This window comes from Loxodonta africana, chromosome 19, assembly GCF_030014295.1.
Source record: "Loxodonta africana isolate mLoxAfr1 chromosome 19, mLoxAfr1.hap2, whole genome shotgun sequence".
Lineage (NCBI taxonomy): Eukaryota > Metazoa > Chordata > Mammalia > Proboscidea > Elephantidae > Loxodonta > Loxodonta africana.
Genome location: NC_087360.1, coordinates 1,822,732 through 1,838,225, shown reverse-complemented (window position 1 = coordinate 1,838,225; position 15,494 = coordinate 1,822,732). Strand labels below are relative to the sequence as shown.

Genomic DNA, 15,494 nt, shown 5'->3' with positions numbered 1-15,494 from the left:
AGGCATCACCTAACTAGATAGGGCAGGACTGTGGTCCCAGAGTCCCGGCGCGTGAAAGCTCACACACTGTCCGCTGCTCTGAGCCTTTTCTTTCCAAACCATCTGCCCTGTCATGGAACAGAAGGACGAACTTGGCATCTTGTTAACAGATTCTGCCTGACTTTTACAGGTTCTTCAGGTATGATAGTAAGGCTCAGCACAAACCATTTTCGATTGACGTCCCGTCCCCAATGGGCCTTATATCAGTATCACATTGACTATAATCCTCTGATGGAAGCCAGAAGACTCCGGTCAGCTCTTCTTTTTCAACATGAAGATTTAATTGGAAGGTGTCATGCTTTTGATGGAACGATATTGTTTTTACCTAAAAGACTACAACACAAGGTTATTTGAAATATGTGCATGGATGGGGAGGGGGAGGATTTCTACTTCAAAGTGGATTTGCCACAGTATGGGGTAGCTACCATAGCTTTTAGAGAGACCTCGGGAGCCTCCTATCTGATAGGACTTGTAGTAAACCCAGAGAGCACTTTTGGCATTACTGTATCCTTCTCAAACCCATCTAAGTAACTTCATGGAGTATATGGAGTCAAACCAAACCACTCTTTTCTGACTGGCGTTCTTAATTTTTTTTAAGTCCATTTGAAATTTTTCTGTGCTTGAGAATATTGCCATACTAAACAGGCTTTATGTGATTGGGCTCGTTTTTCTGTTAACAATTGAAAGTTTGGTTTTCCATCCTCCTGCCTCAGGTCACGGAAGTGTTTAGTCAGACCAGAAACGGAGAGCACGTGAGGATAACGATCACGTTAACAAACGAGCTTCCACCCACGTCCCCAACTTGTTTGCAGTTCTATAATATTATTTTCAGGAGGTATGGTAGTAAATTTGTAACATTAAGAACGTTTTCAGACATGCAGAAAAGTGGAAAGAACTGTCCTGTGAATACCTATATGCCTGTCATGTAGGTTCTACGATGGTTGTTAGGATTATCGGGTTACTTTAAATTTTATTTGTTTTAAGGTGCGGTTTACTGATAATACAACTTTTTTTTTTTTTTTTTGCTTCTAGCAAGTATTATTCTTTAACTCCCCGTGTTTGTGTTGACATTAGACCTCGGATATACTATTTGAACTTGTGTTAAGAATCCACATACTCAGGAGCTTATCACTAACTTTGTTTCTTCTCCCATTCCTCCCCTGCCCCCTACAAATGGCTGCCTGGTCAGAAAGATGGACAGGCTTAAGGCTCTTCTGGTTTTCTTGTTCCATCATGGAAGACATACTACACGCTCTTAATCTGCTCTCAATGTTGACACCGTGTATTCTAAACCCAAAGTTCTGCAAAGATTTTTTTTCTGCATGAGAAGCAATCTGGAATGAGGCCAAAACTGGTATATTGATAGTTGGCCTGAGAGTGACACATTTGTAATTTGCCTTTATAGGTTGTCATAAGCTCTCTGTCACTGATGACTGCACACTTCTTTTTGGTAGCTACTTCTTTGAGTTAATGTGATTGAAGTTTTTTTTCTCTAAACGAGGGTTTGGCACACTTGGGCAGTGCAGGACCAGATAGCACATCTCCTAGGCTTTGCAGACCACGTGGTCTCTAGTGACACTGCTCAGTACTCTGATGGCAGAAAGCAGCTGCAGACAGCGTGTAAAGGATTGATCCTGCCGTGCTTCTCTAACATGTTATTGACGGGCACGGAAACATGGGTTTTATGTAATTCACATGTCAGGAAATACTCTTTTGATTTTTATTCAGTCAGCTAAGGTGGTAGAAACCATCTTAGTTCATTGGCCATACGTAAACAGCAAACAGGCCAGATCAGGCCTGGTCGTGGGCCCAGTTTGCTGACCCACACTCTGTACAACGTGCCACTCTGACTGTGGTATTAGAGATACTTATCAGTATTCACTCCTCTTTAACTCTTCTGACCTTTCTATTTCTAGACTTCTGAAGATCATGAATTTGCAACAAATTGGACGGAATTATTATAACCCGAGCGACCCAATTGATATTCCAAATCATAGGTTTGTATGAAGTGGGAAATTAATCACAAACTTTGAAAGTGATGTTCTCAGTAGACGTGATCAAATTTAGCAACATGGGTTTTAAATGGTACCCATCACATTAAGTGGACATTTAACTTGCCTGAATAATAAAGACACATTCTGGAAGATTTAGATTTCCTAAAAAATCCCGTGATACTTACCTGTCACTGGAGAAACATAAATGGTTGTCCAGCTCTAAGCCTGCGTTTTGCTCTCAAGTAATAAAATACATCAGAAGCTCATGATTGTTTCAAAACCTGCTCTGCTGTATCAGAATTGCAGCCCGAGTAACGTATTATAATAGTTGTTGGTGTTTTCCAGTTAGATTGGCAACTATTTCAAGTCTTAGGCCAGTGTAAGGAACAGCATAATAACACCAGTCAGCATATTCATTTAAAATAGAAGTTATAAATTAACAGGTGAATTCATTGTTGAAGGTCTTATACACAAGTCTTTATCTGGAACCAGAAAACCTAGAAATGAGTAAACTGACTCAACCACAAATAATTTAGACCCAGTTAATAAAGGTGAAAAACTCGACCTGGCACGTTAAGTTGTGTCCAGCTATCCACAGAGGCCTGGTCCTCACTCCCCTCTCACCTGACAGGTTGGTGATTTGGCCTGGCTTCACGACTTCGATTCTTCAGTACGAAAACAACATTATGCTCTGCACTGATGTCAGCCACAAAGTCCTTCGAAGTGAAACTGTGTTAGATTTCATGTTCAACTTGTATCATCAAACCGAAGAACATAAATTTCAAGAACAAGTTTCTAAAGAGCTAATAGGTTTAATTGTTCTTACCAAGTAAGACTGCTTTCTAAAGTGGGAAATAGTCATTTTGCAAGATAATATGGCAATTTAGTCCTGGAGTTTAGATAGGAAAGTGGGTTTTACAGTTGAATGTTGGGAATAGCATGAAACTGGGGGGAGGGATGCTTGTCACCCTTCTCAAGAACCGTGTTTTGGGGAACTTACTTACCTGGGAAGGGCAAGCATCTTTATGATTTTTATTCGTTTCAGTTTTTATTTTCTGATAGTATTTAGTCAGTTAGTGTCTCCCATCCATCTGGCATAGTATTAAGAAATTCTTTGCCCTTCCTCTTTGCGTCACATTGCGTATTACTAGGTGAATTGAAATAGAGACAACATACAGTCTGATTTATTATAGCTACACATTTTAATCAAAAACCAAATCTCAATCATTCCACAGGTACAACAATAAGACATACAGAGTGGACGATATTGACTGGGACCAGAATCCAAAGAGCACCTTTAAGAAAGCAGATGGCTCGGAAGTCAGCTTTTTAGAGTACTACAGGAAGGTATGAAGTTAATGTTTTTTATCTTTTTAGTATGAAATGTGAAGATTTTAATAGAATTCTGAAATATCTTCAGCTGAGTTTGTTAACACTTTGTGCGCATTTGAAACGTGGCATTTTTAAAGTTGTACAAAGCTGCCTGTCTTCATTAGGGCTGTCAGAGCTCAGCTCAGTATCGCCTGTTACAAGGTTATGAAAATGCTGCCGTTCGTTTGGTACAGTTCACATAATGAGACTTGCCCTGTCCTGGCTCCCTTTTGCAGTAGAGTGAAAGGTTGCTTTTGAATTGAAGCATGCGGAGGACAAATAGGTAGGATAAGGGGGTACACAGTGAGAGTCAGCAGCTTGCCATACCCTCCCTCACCCTGTAATCAACACTTTCTTTAACTTAGAAGGGGGTTAAAGACCTTTGAACCTTGAATACCACTTGGGGTAGATCTCCTGCATATCAGTTAAGTAAAAACTTTTTTGATTTATGGGTTGATGTAATTTAGGCAGGCTTATTTATTTCACATAGGCTAGGTCAGCTGACCGGGTGATCTTCCAGCCCTGGTTTTACAAAGACGTCTCTTGCTTTTGGCACAGTAATCACCAGATTGAAAAGAGTGCCAGAGGCAAACAGCAGTGAGAAAGAGCAGCTGCTAGAAGGTGAAATGCTTACCTGGGAACGGATGCTCACACCTGTCAGTATTCAGAGAGCAGATTTGGCCCCTCAGTCCTGAGGGGGACACATTCCACTTCATGTGCTCTCTGAAAAGTACAGGAAAATTATTTCTAGAAAACTCTCAGTCTTAAAGCTTGTCCTTGAAATGCTGAAATTTATCTTCCTTTTTCTCAGTAGAATATTTGCTGTTTCTGTGAAGCTGGATAAATGAGCTCTTGTGTATTTGTGTCTGCTGTCAGAAGTGCTGTCTGACTAGTGACCTTTGGAGTGTCTTGTTGCTGGTTGTCTAGTATGTCCTGGTCTCTGAGTGCTGCAAATGAAAAATCAGATGCCACTATGCAGGGAGGTGACTGAGAGGCTGCGTTAAGGACAGTCTTATTTTGGTAGATTGCAAACAAGCAAGTGTCATCTTGGCTTGATTTCCCTGCTGCTGATTCCACCTCTTAACTCCTTAAGGACTCATCCCCGGCCTCCTGGATTCTGCTGGGTGTCAAAGCTGGTCTGAAAAGTGGGTGTTAGCTTTGTTCTGTGGTATCTTAATAACCACTGTTGGGTGGGAGCAGCTGATGCATGTCAGCACTAAGGGTACTTGGTTGAAAATGTGACCTAAACCTGAAACAAGGCCTGGGAAAGTTCTCCCTTCTGACTGGTGTTAAGTCTCACATGCCATTGTGTCCTCCTGTGAATGGCTTCTGCCTTAGGACCCTCTTGCCGTGTTTGCTCCCCCGGTGATCTCAAGTCTCCACCATGCCCAGGCTTCAGGTACAGTGTGGTAGTGCTCCCCAGGTTTCCAGTGCTAGCCCAGACGTCTCTAAGCTCACCTGCCTGTTGTCCTAAGTGTTTGTCTGTCTCAAAGATACCTCACATGTGCCCCGCTCTGAACTGGTGATATCCCCAGGCCAGCCCCCCGGTTACTGCTCTTGATTGCTCTGCATGCAGGTCGGCAAGCAGGGATGTTGCTATTCATAGGTCCCCGGTGCCTGGCACTCAGTAGACACTCAGATGTTTGTGAAATGAACAAACAAATGAATAATGAAGTCAACCCTCAGACCGCCACTGCCTCTCTCCCTCACCTTTCCATAACCAGTTATTTGTCAAATGCCATCACTCCACCTTATTATCAGAAATTCCTTCATTTTTCTCCTCTTCTTAGTAGCTGTCATCTTCTTTCAGCGCTCCGTTTCTCCAACTCATCTGACTAGTCTCTTAGTGTTCTTTTCTGCTGCTTTCTGATCCATTTTCAAACTCATACGAATATGAGGTTACCCAGAACAGTTAAGTGGCTTCCTATTGTGCCTGTGTCTTGTTAAGGGTGAAGGTTTTTATGCAGAGAGGACCCTGCCTGCTCCTCTATCCACATCTCTTGCTTGTCACCCACACTGGCCGCCTTCCCTAACCATTGAGCTTTGCCCATGCCTCCCTCCCTGTATGAAACACTGTGCTCACGTCTGTTCTGTGGGTCCCGAGTGGACCCTGCTGCAGGGAAGGAGCTCTTTCAGCCAAGGACAGCCAGTGTCATTAAAACCAAAAACCAAACTCTGCCGTCGAGTCGATTCCGACTCATAGCGACCCTACATTAGTAGGTACAATTAGTTGAAAGGGAGTGGGGTTGAGATAACTGGAGTCACGGCATTCTTAGGGCTTCCTGGTACAGATACAGTTTTGATAGTAAGTGATGATTTGGGATTAAAGATAACATCTAGAAAAGACTTAGAGGCAGAAGGGCCTTTTTGGAAGGGAAGCTTACGGCCAATGGTCTTTTAAAACAAAAGGTTTAACAGTGATACTAAACAGAAGTGTGGTTTGGATATTTTAGATGTAGGAGATGTGTTAAAAGAACTGACAGCCTTTTTGTTTAGGCCCTAAGAACACAGAAAGGGAACCCCAAAGTTGTATACTTGTGAACTCTGCCTTCAAGGCCTTTTAGTGAGGTAGGGTGTGAGAGCAGAAATGAGTGCCATGCTTGTGCTGTGGTGTGTGCACCCAGGTAGTCGATGTGCTGTCAGGAGGGTGGCTGTTGACAGACCCCTAATAAAAAGAACACTGTCTTAAAATGTGGAGTTGTCATTAGTCTCCGTCTTGGGGACCCACGTGTGTCAGAGTAGAAGTGCTCCGTAGGGCTTTCAAGGCTGTGACCCTTCGGAAGTAGATCATTAGGCCTGTCTCCCGAGGCACTGCTGGGTGGGTTTGAACGGTCAGATAAGAGTGCCTTCCTTTAAATTTTGTTGTTTGGAATGAGAAAATCAACTTTCTTCTTTGATGATTGGCAAAGAGCTCAATATAGGACAAAATCAACGAATTAAGATTCATGACCTAATTCATGAGGCAGGGTAGCTGGGACCTTTCTGTGTGACAGTAGTAAAGAACAGGCAGGCACCTCTCCATCTGTTGCTGAGAGAATGAGACCAAAAAAATGGCCATCGTGCTGCCCCCCCCTTTTTTTTTTTTGAATGTCCTATTGAGATGTGTGGGTTTTTTTTTATCATAATAAAAAGGTATGGGTAAATTAAATAAGAAGTTAGGAGATTGTTAGGATAATAAAGGAGAAGATAGTGAAAAGGGTCTTTAAATCACGAGGCCAGAGCTCCAATGAAGATAACTCGAGAAGCCTGCTGCAGTTCTAAAATGGTGGAGTTCATCTCGTAGGTGCAGTAATCGAGGCCTTAAAACCTTATTTTATGCCATGCATGCATGTAGGGAGTCTTAAGGTGGCGTGTCTTAATATCACTCACTGGAAATTTGGCTTCTTGAAAGTGTCAGGATTCTGTAAGACGTTTTCCTAGTTAAAAACGTCCTGTAGCATGAACCGCTCCCCTCCCGTGTTACTCTTAGAGGGAGGCTCCTCTCATAAGTAAGTTCTCACCAGAGTACGCGTGGTCTTAGAGGAACGAGGCTGTGGAGAAGGGCTGTTTATAAACCAAGAAAGAAAAGAAGAAACAAGTAGAACTGTGCCCGTGAGTCAAGACTCAAGGAAAAAGAGCAAGGTACTCACAGCCTGTTTTAGGGGGATTGAAAGTACATTTTTAAACTTGAAACTGATACTAGCCTAGCTGTTGCAAAAATTCTTAATTAAAGACAAAACAAAACTGTAGCCCACTGACATGTTTCTAAAGGCGTTTGCTATGAATGGTGGCACCTTTCTCCCCTTGAATAGCAATATAACCAAGAAATCACGGACTTGAAACAACCAGTGTTGGTCAGTCAGCCTAAGAGGAGGAGGGGCCCTGGTGGCTCGTTACCAGGACCTGCCATGCTCATTCCTGAGCTCTGCTACCTGACAGGTACTGTGGGATGTGAGCTGGGAGTGAAGCCACTGGACTGTTAGCCCGTTCTGCCCCCGCAGTCCTTAGGCAGTCCTCTACTTCCCCTCTCCACACCCTCCCCCGCAAAACCTTAAAACTGCATCATTTCTTTGAAATTGTTGTGATTCATCATCCCAAATATTACTAAACTTTTGTTTCTTTAACACGCACCTTAATGTTTTATTTAAAGGTCTAACTGATAAAATGCGGAATGATTTTAACGTAATGAAAGACCTAGCTGTCCATACAAGATTAACTCCAGAACAAAGGCAGCGCGAAGTAGGAAGACTCATCGATTATATTCACAAGTAAGTTGGCTGCATTTCCCTGGGGCATAGTTTTTGCTTTGTGTTTGGTGTTTTCTGTGGGTTCTAGTAGCTCTTTCCTGGGGGAGTGATGGAAAGTATCTGAGGAGGTTTGTGGTTTGTGTTTCCCTGTGAGGCTACCATTTGTCAGGAAATAATAAAGTTAGACTGTGGTCCTTGGCCTTCTGGTTCTTCCACTAGAAAATGGTAATGGAATAGAAAGAAATGCTCTCAGGCCAGTCTGTTCTGCCTTTGTTATACCAAGTGGCTTACTTTGGGGGTAGCAGTGGGCATCAGAGCTTTAAATTAAAGACGTCACAAAGGAAAACAGAGGCGATGAGAGAAAAGTGGATTGTGCTTGTGCATTTGCCGACATGCTCACCAGGGTTTCAGTCCTGAAGGGAATACGTATTTTGTACACTGGAGTGGGTCTCTGTGTGCCTATGTCTCTTAATTTTGCTGTTTCTCGAGCGGCGTATAAATGTGTTACCTTTACAGAGATGACAACGTGCAGCGAGAGCTTCGAGACTGGGGTTTGAGCTTTGACTCCAACTTACTGTCCTTCTCAGGAAGAATTTTGCCAACAGAAAAGATTCACCAAGGTGGAAAAACAGTAAGGCAGTTTTTACAGTTGTCAAGTGAGATCTGCGTCAGATTCTCAATAAAGCAAGTAGGAATTAACCTAGTTACCTGCCAGCACAGTCCTCTCCCACCTTCCTTTCCTCCCCTGCTGCCTCCACTCTCCCTCAGCGAATGTCAGCAACCTAGGACTTCAGACATGGGTCATAATGTTTAAGCACTAGAGAGTATGTAGCCTGTGGCTTGGCTCTCGAAGTAATCTGTAAAACTTAGCTAAAAACTGGCTTAATTATATCATAATAATCTGAGTTATTTAAATTGAGGCGTAGAAGAATTCTGACTGCCTGATTGAGTTGATGATTTGCCTGTCGCTAACATGAAAAAATCTCAATTCATTTGACTTCATTTTGCCTGAAGCACTTGTTTGTAGGGATACATATTAAATACGGTGCTGCATTTTATATTTTATCTTCAGAAAAGGAAAAGCAAGTATGCTAAAAATTTTATGTAATTGAAGCTATCCTCAAGTGCCAAAAACTAATTTTTTTTTTTTTTGAGGGAAAACTCTGCCCTTCCTGCTTTCTAAATGTTCAGTGAGTGACAGTTGAATCACATGACTGAGTATTTTATTGTAATCCCCGTGTGTCTCCCTGCACAGGCATGGTTGGAGGCGGGTAGAGCATGTGGAAATCACCAGGTTCTTTTCCTCTGTGATAAATACCACCAGGTTGCTGTGCTCTGAGTTTGTGATAGTTTTTTGCTTTGCTGTCAGATGTCTTTACAGCTCGTTTTCAGTCTCTGACACCTCAGTAAAGTTGGGTAGCTTTCAAAGCCTAATTTTTTTTAATCTTTATCATGAGGAAAAGAAAACCTATCTTTGTAAATTCTAAAGATGGTTGAGGAAAATGCAGCTAAAGCAGGAGGGTACAAGGCACAGGTGAGTCCTTGAGTGGCAGCTGTGACTGTAACTATATTTATGTAAAATTACATCATCCTATGGACAAACTTCCGTTATTTTCCTGCCTTTGAGGACATTTCATCCCTGACTATCAGGTTTAAGAGTTGTATTCTAAGATTTAAAATACGCCACGATGGAATTGCTGAAGACATTGGGCTTTACCACTGACGATTTACAGTGGAATTCACAGTGTGTCTGATCTTTCTTCTAGTTTGATTACAATCCACAATTTGCAGACTGGTCAAAAGAAACGAGAGGCGCTCCACTGATCAGCGTCAAGCCACTAGATAACTGGCTGTTGGTCTACACGCGGAGGAATTATGAAGCAGCCAATTCATTGATACAAAACCTGTTTAAAGTCACGCCAGCCATGGGCATACAGATGAAAAAGGCAGTCATGTAAGTCTGTCAAGGCCTGTCCACTTTGCCACCTGACCGGTAGTCACTTGGAGAGTCAGGAGAACTCGGAGCGATGGAGCGTTTGAAAAACAGGGAGAAGCTGATGTTACGGAGTTGACTTGGCTCCTATCATGTGGGTGTACAAGTGTGTTCTAGTAGCTTGATGGGTGGGAGGGAAGAGCAAGTAGGACCACCAGACTACCTGCTGGAAATTCAGCTGGTGGCGTCGTGTGTCTTAGAAGACAGCCTTTTGCCTACATGGTGATTCTTGATGTTTTCTTTTCTCTTAGATGGCAGTGTTTCATGTGCTGTAATCTACAGAGAAGTGTTTATGCACGTCCCATTTTTATTCCTTTTTCTGAACGTTGGATTCTGTACTTTCATTCTAGGATTGAAGTAGACGATAGAACTGAAGCCTATTTGCGAGTCTTACAGCAAAAGGTTACATCAGATACCCAGATAGTAAGTACCTAATTGACTTGTATTGTTAGTCGCCATCGAGATGGTGACCCCGTGTGTAACAGGATGAAACGTTGCCCAGTCCTGGGCCTGAGCCATCTTCATGATCGTTTGCCATCACAGTCGATACATTGGCAGTTTTTAGTGAATGAGTTGTTTTAAAAGGAGCATTTGTAAATCTTAGAACTGAGTTCATTTTCTAAGTGTTATCATTTCCCAAACTAGCCACATATATGTACACATACACGGTGAAACCTGTGACAACGGAAACTCAGCGGGACTGCCTTATTTTTCCGGGTCTCACAAGTTTTCCGCTGTTGAGAGTGTGCTGTCCTACCGCTTTTCTAGTGCTCTCTGTTAATGGGAAATACTTGAGTTTTCCTTCTCTGGCAGGTTTCTGCCTTACACAGGTTCCGGCTTTCTCAGTTTTTACGTATGTATTTACCTCCTTAAGGCAGCTGAACTAATGCTAGCTTTAATTGTGCGCCTGGGAGCTTGTTAGTGTGCACTGCAAAAGGTCAGAAGAGTTGGAGAGAAATGAAGCCATTGTAACAGTTCTTCTGACTCAAAGGTTTTAATTATTCAGAGTTCATCACGGAACTGTTTTAACTACGAAGGTTTATTCTAGAAAATTTGGAGAAAACAAAGGCCCTAAAGTGAGCATCAGCTCTCAGTTGTTCAGTGCACGTAGAACCTGATAAAAAAAATAGGAGTCCTTTAAGAAGTAAAATTGAATAGAAATGCAGCATTTACAGCGTAGTGAGATTTGTGGAAGAATGCACATCTGCTCAAAACCAGGAAGTTTGTAAGCTTCATCGGGTACCCATCCGAGTCACCTGGAGTCACTGTCCTAAGCCATTCTACCTTTTACCTTCTCTTTGAGTGTACTGTTGCATGTGTGCTTGCCCCTCCACTCCCCCATCCAGGTGAATGAGTGCTGGCCTGGGAGAGGCAGGTGAAGACCAGAAAAAACAAAAAAAGAGGTCCTACTCGTGGGTGTGGAGTCTGATTGCCCAGTGATATTCTTGCTGGAGGTGTAGGAGGCCGGGAATTAGAGAGGGAAAATTAGATTGTGGCGGCCAGTTATGAGGGGTGATTTCTGTCTGTATTCTGAGCGTTTAGGTCTTTGGAGCCAGCTTTTGGTTTTTGTCTTGTTTTCATCTGTGGTCACATGCCTTAAACGTTCTGAAGTTCAATCCCTAGGTCATCTCTCGGCTCACCCAGTTTGCCCATGGGCTTTATTTCCTCTTCTGAGTGGTCTCCTCACAGGGCTCATCTGAAATGTAAATGAGATGTAAGGCCAGGCACTGTGCCCAGTGGCTCAGTCAGGGTTTGTTGAGCTGCTGCTCACGATGGCAGCTCCTCAGACCCAGTCCATCTCCCCACGCCCAGTCAATCTTGTGAATTCTCACTGGAGGGGATGCCATCCCACTCATCTCAATCTAGGAGCTTTTCAGGCTGTCAGAGAGGTCCTGGCATCCCTCTTGGTGCAGTTTTGTACTCATTCCTTGTGGACCTTTGCAGGCTGCTCTAGAAGGCCATGGGATACTTGCTGCAGATAGAAGCCCGGTCAGTACAGGGGACACGGGCCTGGCTCCTGTTGTGTCCCCAGCACCGAGGGAAGGGCCTGCACGCGACACAGCCACAGTGCCTTAGGTCAGGCCACGTTCTGCTTTCCCTTGCACCCCTCACCGGTGCCTCCCACACCAACCCCCTTTCTAAGACTTTCCTGTGTGTTTGTGGGATTGAAGCAGTGTCATAGCCTTCACACACATGAGAAGCAGGGCCTTGGCTTTCCCCCAAGTCCCCATGCCCAGCATAACATAGCAGGCAGAGTGCTGCCTCCATCTCCTGCTGTGTGGGACAGACTCTCCCTCAGACTCAGGCTCTGCCCAAGGACAACAGTATGAAATGAAAACTGAGTGCTGAGGGAAACGTTACTTGTAACTGTGGTAGAAAAGACAAAGTGGGCTGGGAAAAGTTCAGATATTTCACTGATCATTGTTAGTAGGAGTTTATATCTCCTACTGTTTCTGTAAACAAATGGAAAGTTTATTTCTCAGTTCTGTATTTATATGTGAAGAGAGTCATACGGATATACTCTGAAGATGGCATCTAGCTGTGGAACATAGAGTGCTAGAAGGAATTCCCCCTGCACCTGGAGTTGTCACCTTTAGCTCCTGGGAGGCTGCATGATAATAAGGTGGCAGCGGCAGAGTTAGTGATAAACACCATCCCTAGGTTGCTTTCATCCTAAAAAACGAGTTGGCTTCCTCCGGTTCCTTTCTTAGCCTTCCGTCCCACAGGCAGATTGCTCTTACGTGAGCTGGAATGGTGGCAACACCCAAGTCTATAGAAAAGAAAGAAAATCAGACTCTGGGAATTACAAATTGTGATATACGGTAATGAGTTAGCTGGATTCAGCTCCAGAAGCTTCAACCTGGAACCCCAGGGCTTGGATGGGGGGTGTTTTTAGATCGGGTAGTCCGTTTTGTCCCTCAAATTGTTCATCGACTTGTAGTCTGATTGGGTGGGTTCTGAAGCCCACAGCCTTACAGGTTGAATAGCCATGATGCCAGGTTGTGGTTCTCTGAGTAGGTTAGATCCGGTTCTGATGCCCAGAGCCTTACAGATTGAATAGCCATGATGCCAGGCTGTGGTTCTCTGAGTAGGTTAGATCCAGTTCTGAGGCTCAGAGCCTTACAGATTAAATAGCAATGATGCCAGGTTGTGGTTCTCTGAATAGGTTACATCCAGTTCTGAGGCTCAGAGCCTTGCAGATTAAATAGTCATGATGCCAGGCTGTGGTTCTCTGAGTAGGTTAGAGCCAGTTCTGAGACTCAGAGCCTTACAGATTAAATAGCCATGATGCCAGGTTGTGGTTCTCTGAGTAGGTTAGATTCGGTTCTGATGCCCAGAGCCTTACAGATTAAATAGCCATGATGCCAGGCTGTGGTTCTCTGAGTAGGTCAGATCCAGTTCTGAGGCTCAGAGCCTTACAGATTAAATAGCCATGATGCCAGGTTGTGGTTCTCTGAGTAGGTCAGATCCGGTTCTGATGCCCAGAGCCTTACAGATTAAATAGCCATGATACCAGGCTGTGGTTCTCTGAGTAGGTCAGATCCGGTTCTGATGCCCAGAGCCTTACAGATTGAATAGCCATGATGCCAGGTTGTGGCTCTCTGAGTAGGTTGGAACTGTGCGCAGCTAGACAGTCTGAGTAGATCCCTCCACTCACCTTCCACTTGTCCTCTGGGAAGTATCACTACCTGTGCTTCTCTGGGCCCCATGTCTAAGCTGTTGTGGGCCGTTAATAGAACACATGGAACTACATTCTCAAGATTGAATGGTGTGCAGCGTTGAGTTTGTTTAATCTGATACTTTTCTCTGTTCTCTGTCACTAAGTTGAATATAACAAGCAGTATCTAAGAATTATTAATATCATACTGATTAGCTTTGTGGCAGAAATGAACACTAAATGATTGTGTTTGACAGTTGTACCCCACAGGTAGGTTCGATTTGCTGTCCCCACCTTGAGCGGAATGGCCATTTCTAATTGGTGGTGATAAGAGTGTTTGTCTGTCTCCAGGTGGTCTGTCTGCTGTCCAGTAATCGGAAGGACAAGTACGATGCTATCAAGAAGTACTTATGTACGGATTGCCCTACTCCCAGTCAGTGTGTGGTGGCCCGCACTTTAGGGAAGCAGCAGACGGTCATGGCCATTGCCACAAAGATCGCCCTACAGATGAACTGCAAGATGGGGGGAGAGCTCTGGAGGGTGGACATGCCAGTAAGTCTGACTGTGTTAGGAGATAAAAACTTTCATTGGACAAAACAAAACAATTTTTCATTAGTATTTACTTCTTAAGTGTTTTCAGTGCTGTGTTATATCTCAAATTACCATTTTTTTAAATTTAAGCTGAAGCTAGCAATGATCGTTGGTATTGACTGTTACCATGATACCACAGCTGGACGGAGGTCAATTGCAGGATTTGTTGCCAGCATCAATGAAGGGATGACCCGGTGAGTGAGATTTGGTAGCAAAAGATTAACTGGTCAGAGCTTATGACTGGGGTCAGTGCTTGGGTTCAACAGGAGAGGCAGCGAGGCAGGCAACTCTAGATAGGGTGGGGTGAGCAGACCACTGCTTATCCCCACTGCCCAGCAGAAAGAAGACGCCAGCCAGTTAGCTAACTCCAAAACATTAAAAATTACAAACGGTTGAAACTAATTTAGATGTGTTTATTTCACTGAGTGTATCCAAAATATCATTTCAGCAATCAAAAATTTTTTTGCAGTCTTTTCTCTTTTTATAAGTCCTCAAATTCTGGCATGTTATTTTACACACCTCAGTTCACACAAGCCACATCCACATGTAACTGGCGACTACCATATTAGATCGCGCACACAGGTCTCTGTGTTCACCAGGCAGCGGTACTCAGCGATCCTCTCACTGAGTCCTGAATTATGATACACTCAGAGTAAGCATTTAGCGTGCTCACATTCTGTAAGTTTAAGGGAGGAAGACCTGTTAGACATAGGCGAAGGAAGACATAAACCCAGGGACTGGTAGCTAAGGGGCTATGAGGTACAGGAGTTGTTGGGTTAATTGTTTTTATCCTGCCAATTTTCCTATTATATACCCAGCAAAAACAGAGGGAGGAAAAGTATTAGCTAACCTGCCTTTTTAAGTTTTTCTAATGGCCTTCATATTCTGTAGTAGTCAGACTAATTTCCAATTAGTTTTATTATTTGTGCTTCTCATTAAATGCATCCTTAAAAACTTTAGTATATAATCATTTTTATGGACCACTGAAATGTAATTTCAAGTTTTCATGTTGATTTTGTTTTGAAAAGCCACTCCACTCAGCATAATAAAATTACTTCTCAGTGCTTTCTTTAGAACTGAGGGAATTGCCAAGACTAGGAAAGAGTGAAAATTGAAGGTAAATTAATGGGTTAGTTTCACAAATGAATGTTTCCAAGTCTTTTCTCTTTTAAAAAAATGAAACATGTAATATGTGTCTTCTCAAGAGCACAGCAGTAAGAGTGTACTTTTGTGTGTATTTAGGTGTCAGCCTGGGAGGCATCTCTGGGTAGTATGTTTAAATTGGATTTTCTTCCCTGCAGGTGGAACTATAGTATAGCCTTATAATAAAAGAAAATTTAGTCTGTGATGTCTATAAGGAATCTGCTGTATCTTCATACTTGTTTATTTAAGATTCCATAAAGTGTTCGGAGATGTTAGGTATCTTTAAAGAAAGTTTACGGAAGGTCACGAATTGCTAAGAGCAAAATAACCATCATGGAATAATTTAGGAAAAACTTCTAGATATTTGCATTCTCACCTGAGTCAAGCTTTTCTCTGGACAGCTGGTTCTCTCGCTGTGTATTTCAAGATAGAGGGCAAGAGCTGGTGGACGGGCTCAAGGTCTGCTTGCAAGGTTAGTC

At 43.2% G+C, this 15,494-nt stretch overlaps 1 protein-coding gene across 1 annotated transcript in view; it reads left to right on the top strand.

Annotated features, from left to right (window-relative positions):
- PIWIL1 (piwi like RNA-mediated gene silencing 1) overlaps window positions 1-15,494 on the top strand; it is a 33,093-nt gene that overhangs the window by 11,277 nt on the left and 6,322 nt on the right. The window contains exons 4-16 of the mRNA XM_003421248.4: window positions 170-384; window positions 753-874; window positions 1,956-2,036; window positions 2,665-2,862; window positions 3,269-3,380; window positions 7,196-7,322; window positions 7,534-7,651; window positions 8,147-8,261; window positions 9,397-9,584; window positions 9,974-10,046; window positions 13,633-13,833; window positions 13,963-14,066; window positions 15,417-15,487. Of these exons, the coding sequence (XP_003421296.1) occupies window positions 170-384; window positions 753-874; window positions 1,956-2,036; window positions 2,665-2,862; window positions 3,269-3,380; window positions 7,196-7,322; window positions 7,534-7,651; window positions 8,147-8,261; window positions 9,397-9,584; window positions 9,974-10,046; window positions 13,633-13,833; window positions 13,963-14,066; window positions 15,417-15,487 (1,725 nt within the window). The remainder of the gene's footprint in view (window positions 1-169; window positions 385-752; window positions 875-1,955; window positions 2,037-2,664; window positions 2,863-3,268; window positions 3,381-7,195; window positions 7,323-7,533; window positions 7,652-8,146; window positions 8,262-9,396; window positions 9,585-9,973; window positions 10,047-13,632; window positions 13,834-13,962; window positions 14,067-15,416; window positions 15,488-15,494) is intronic.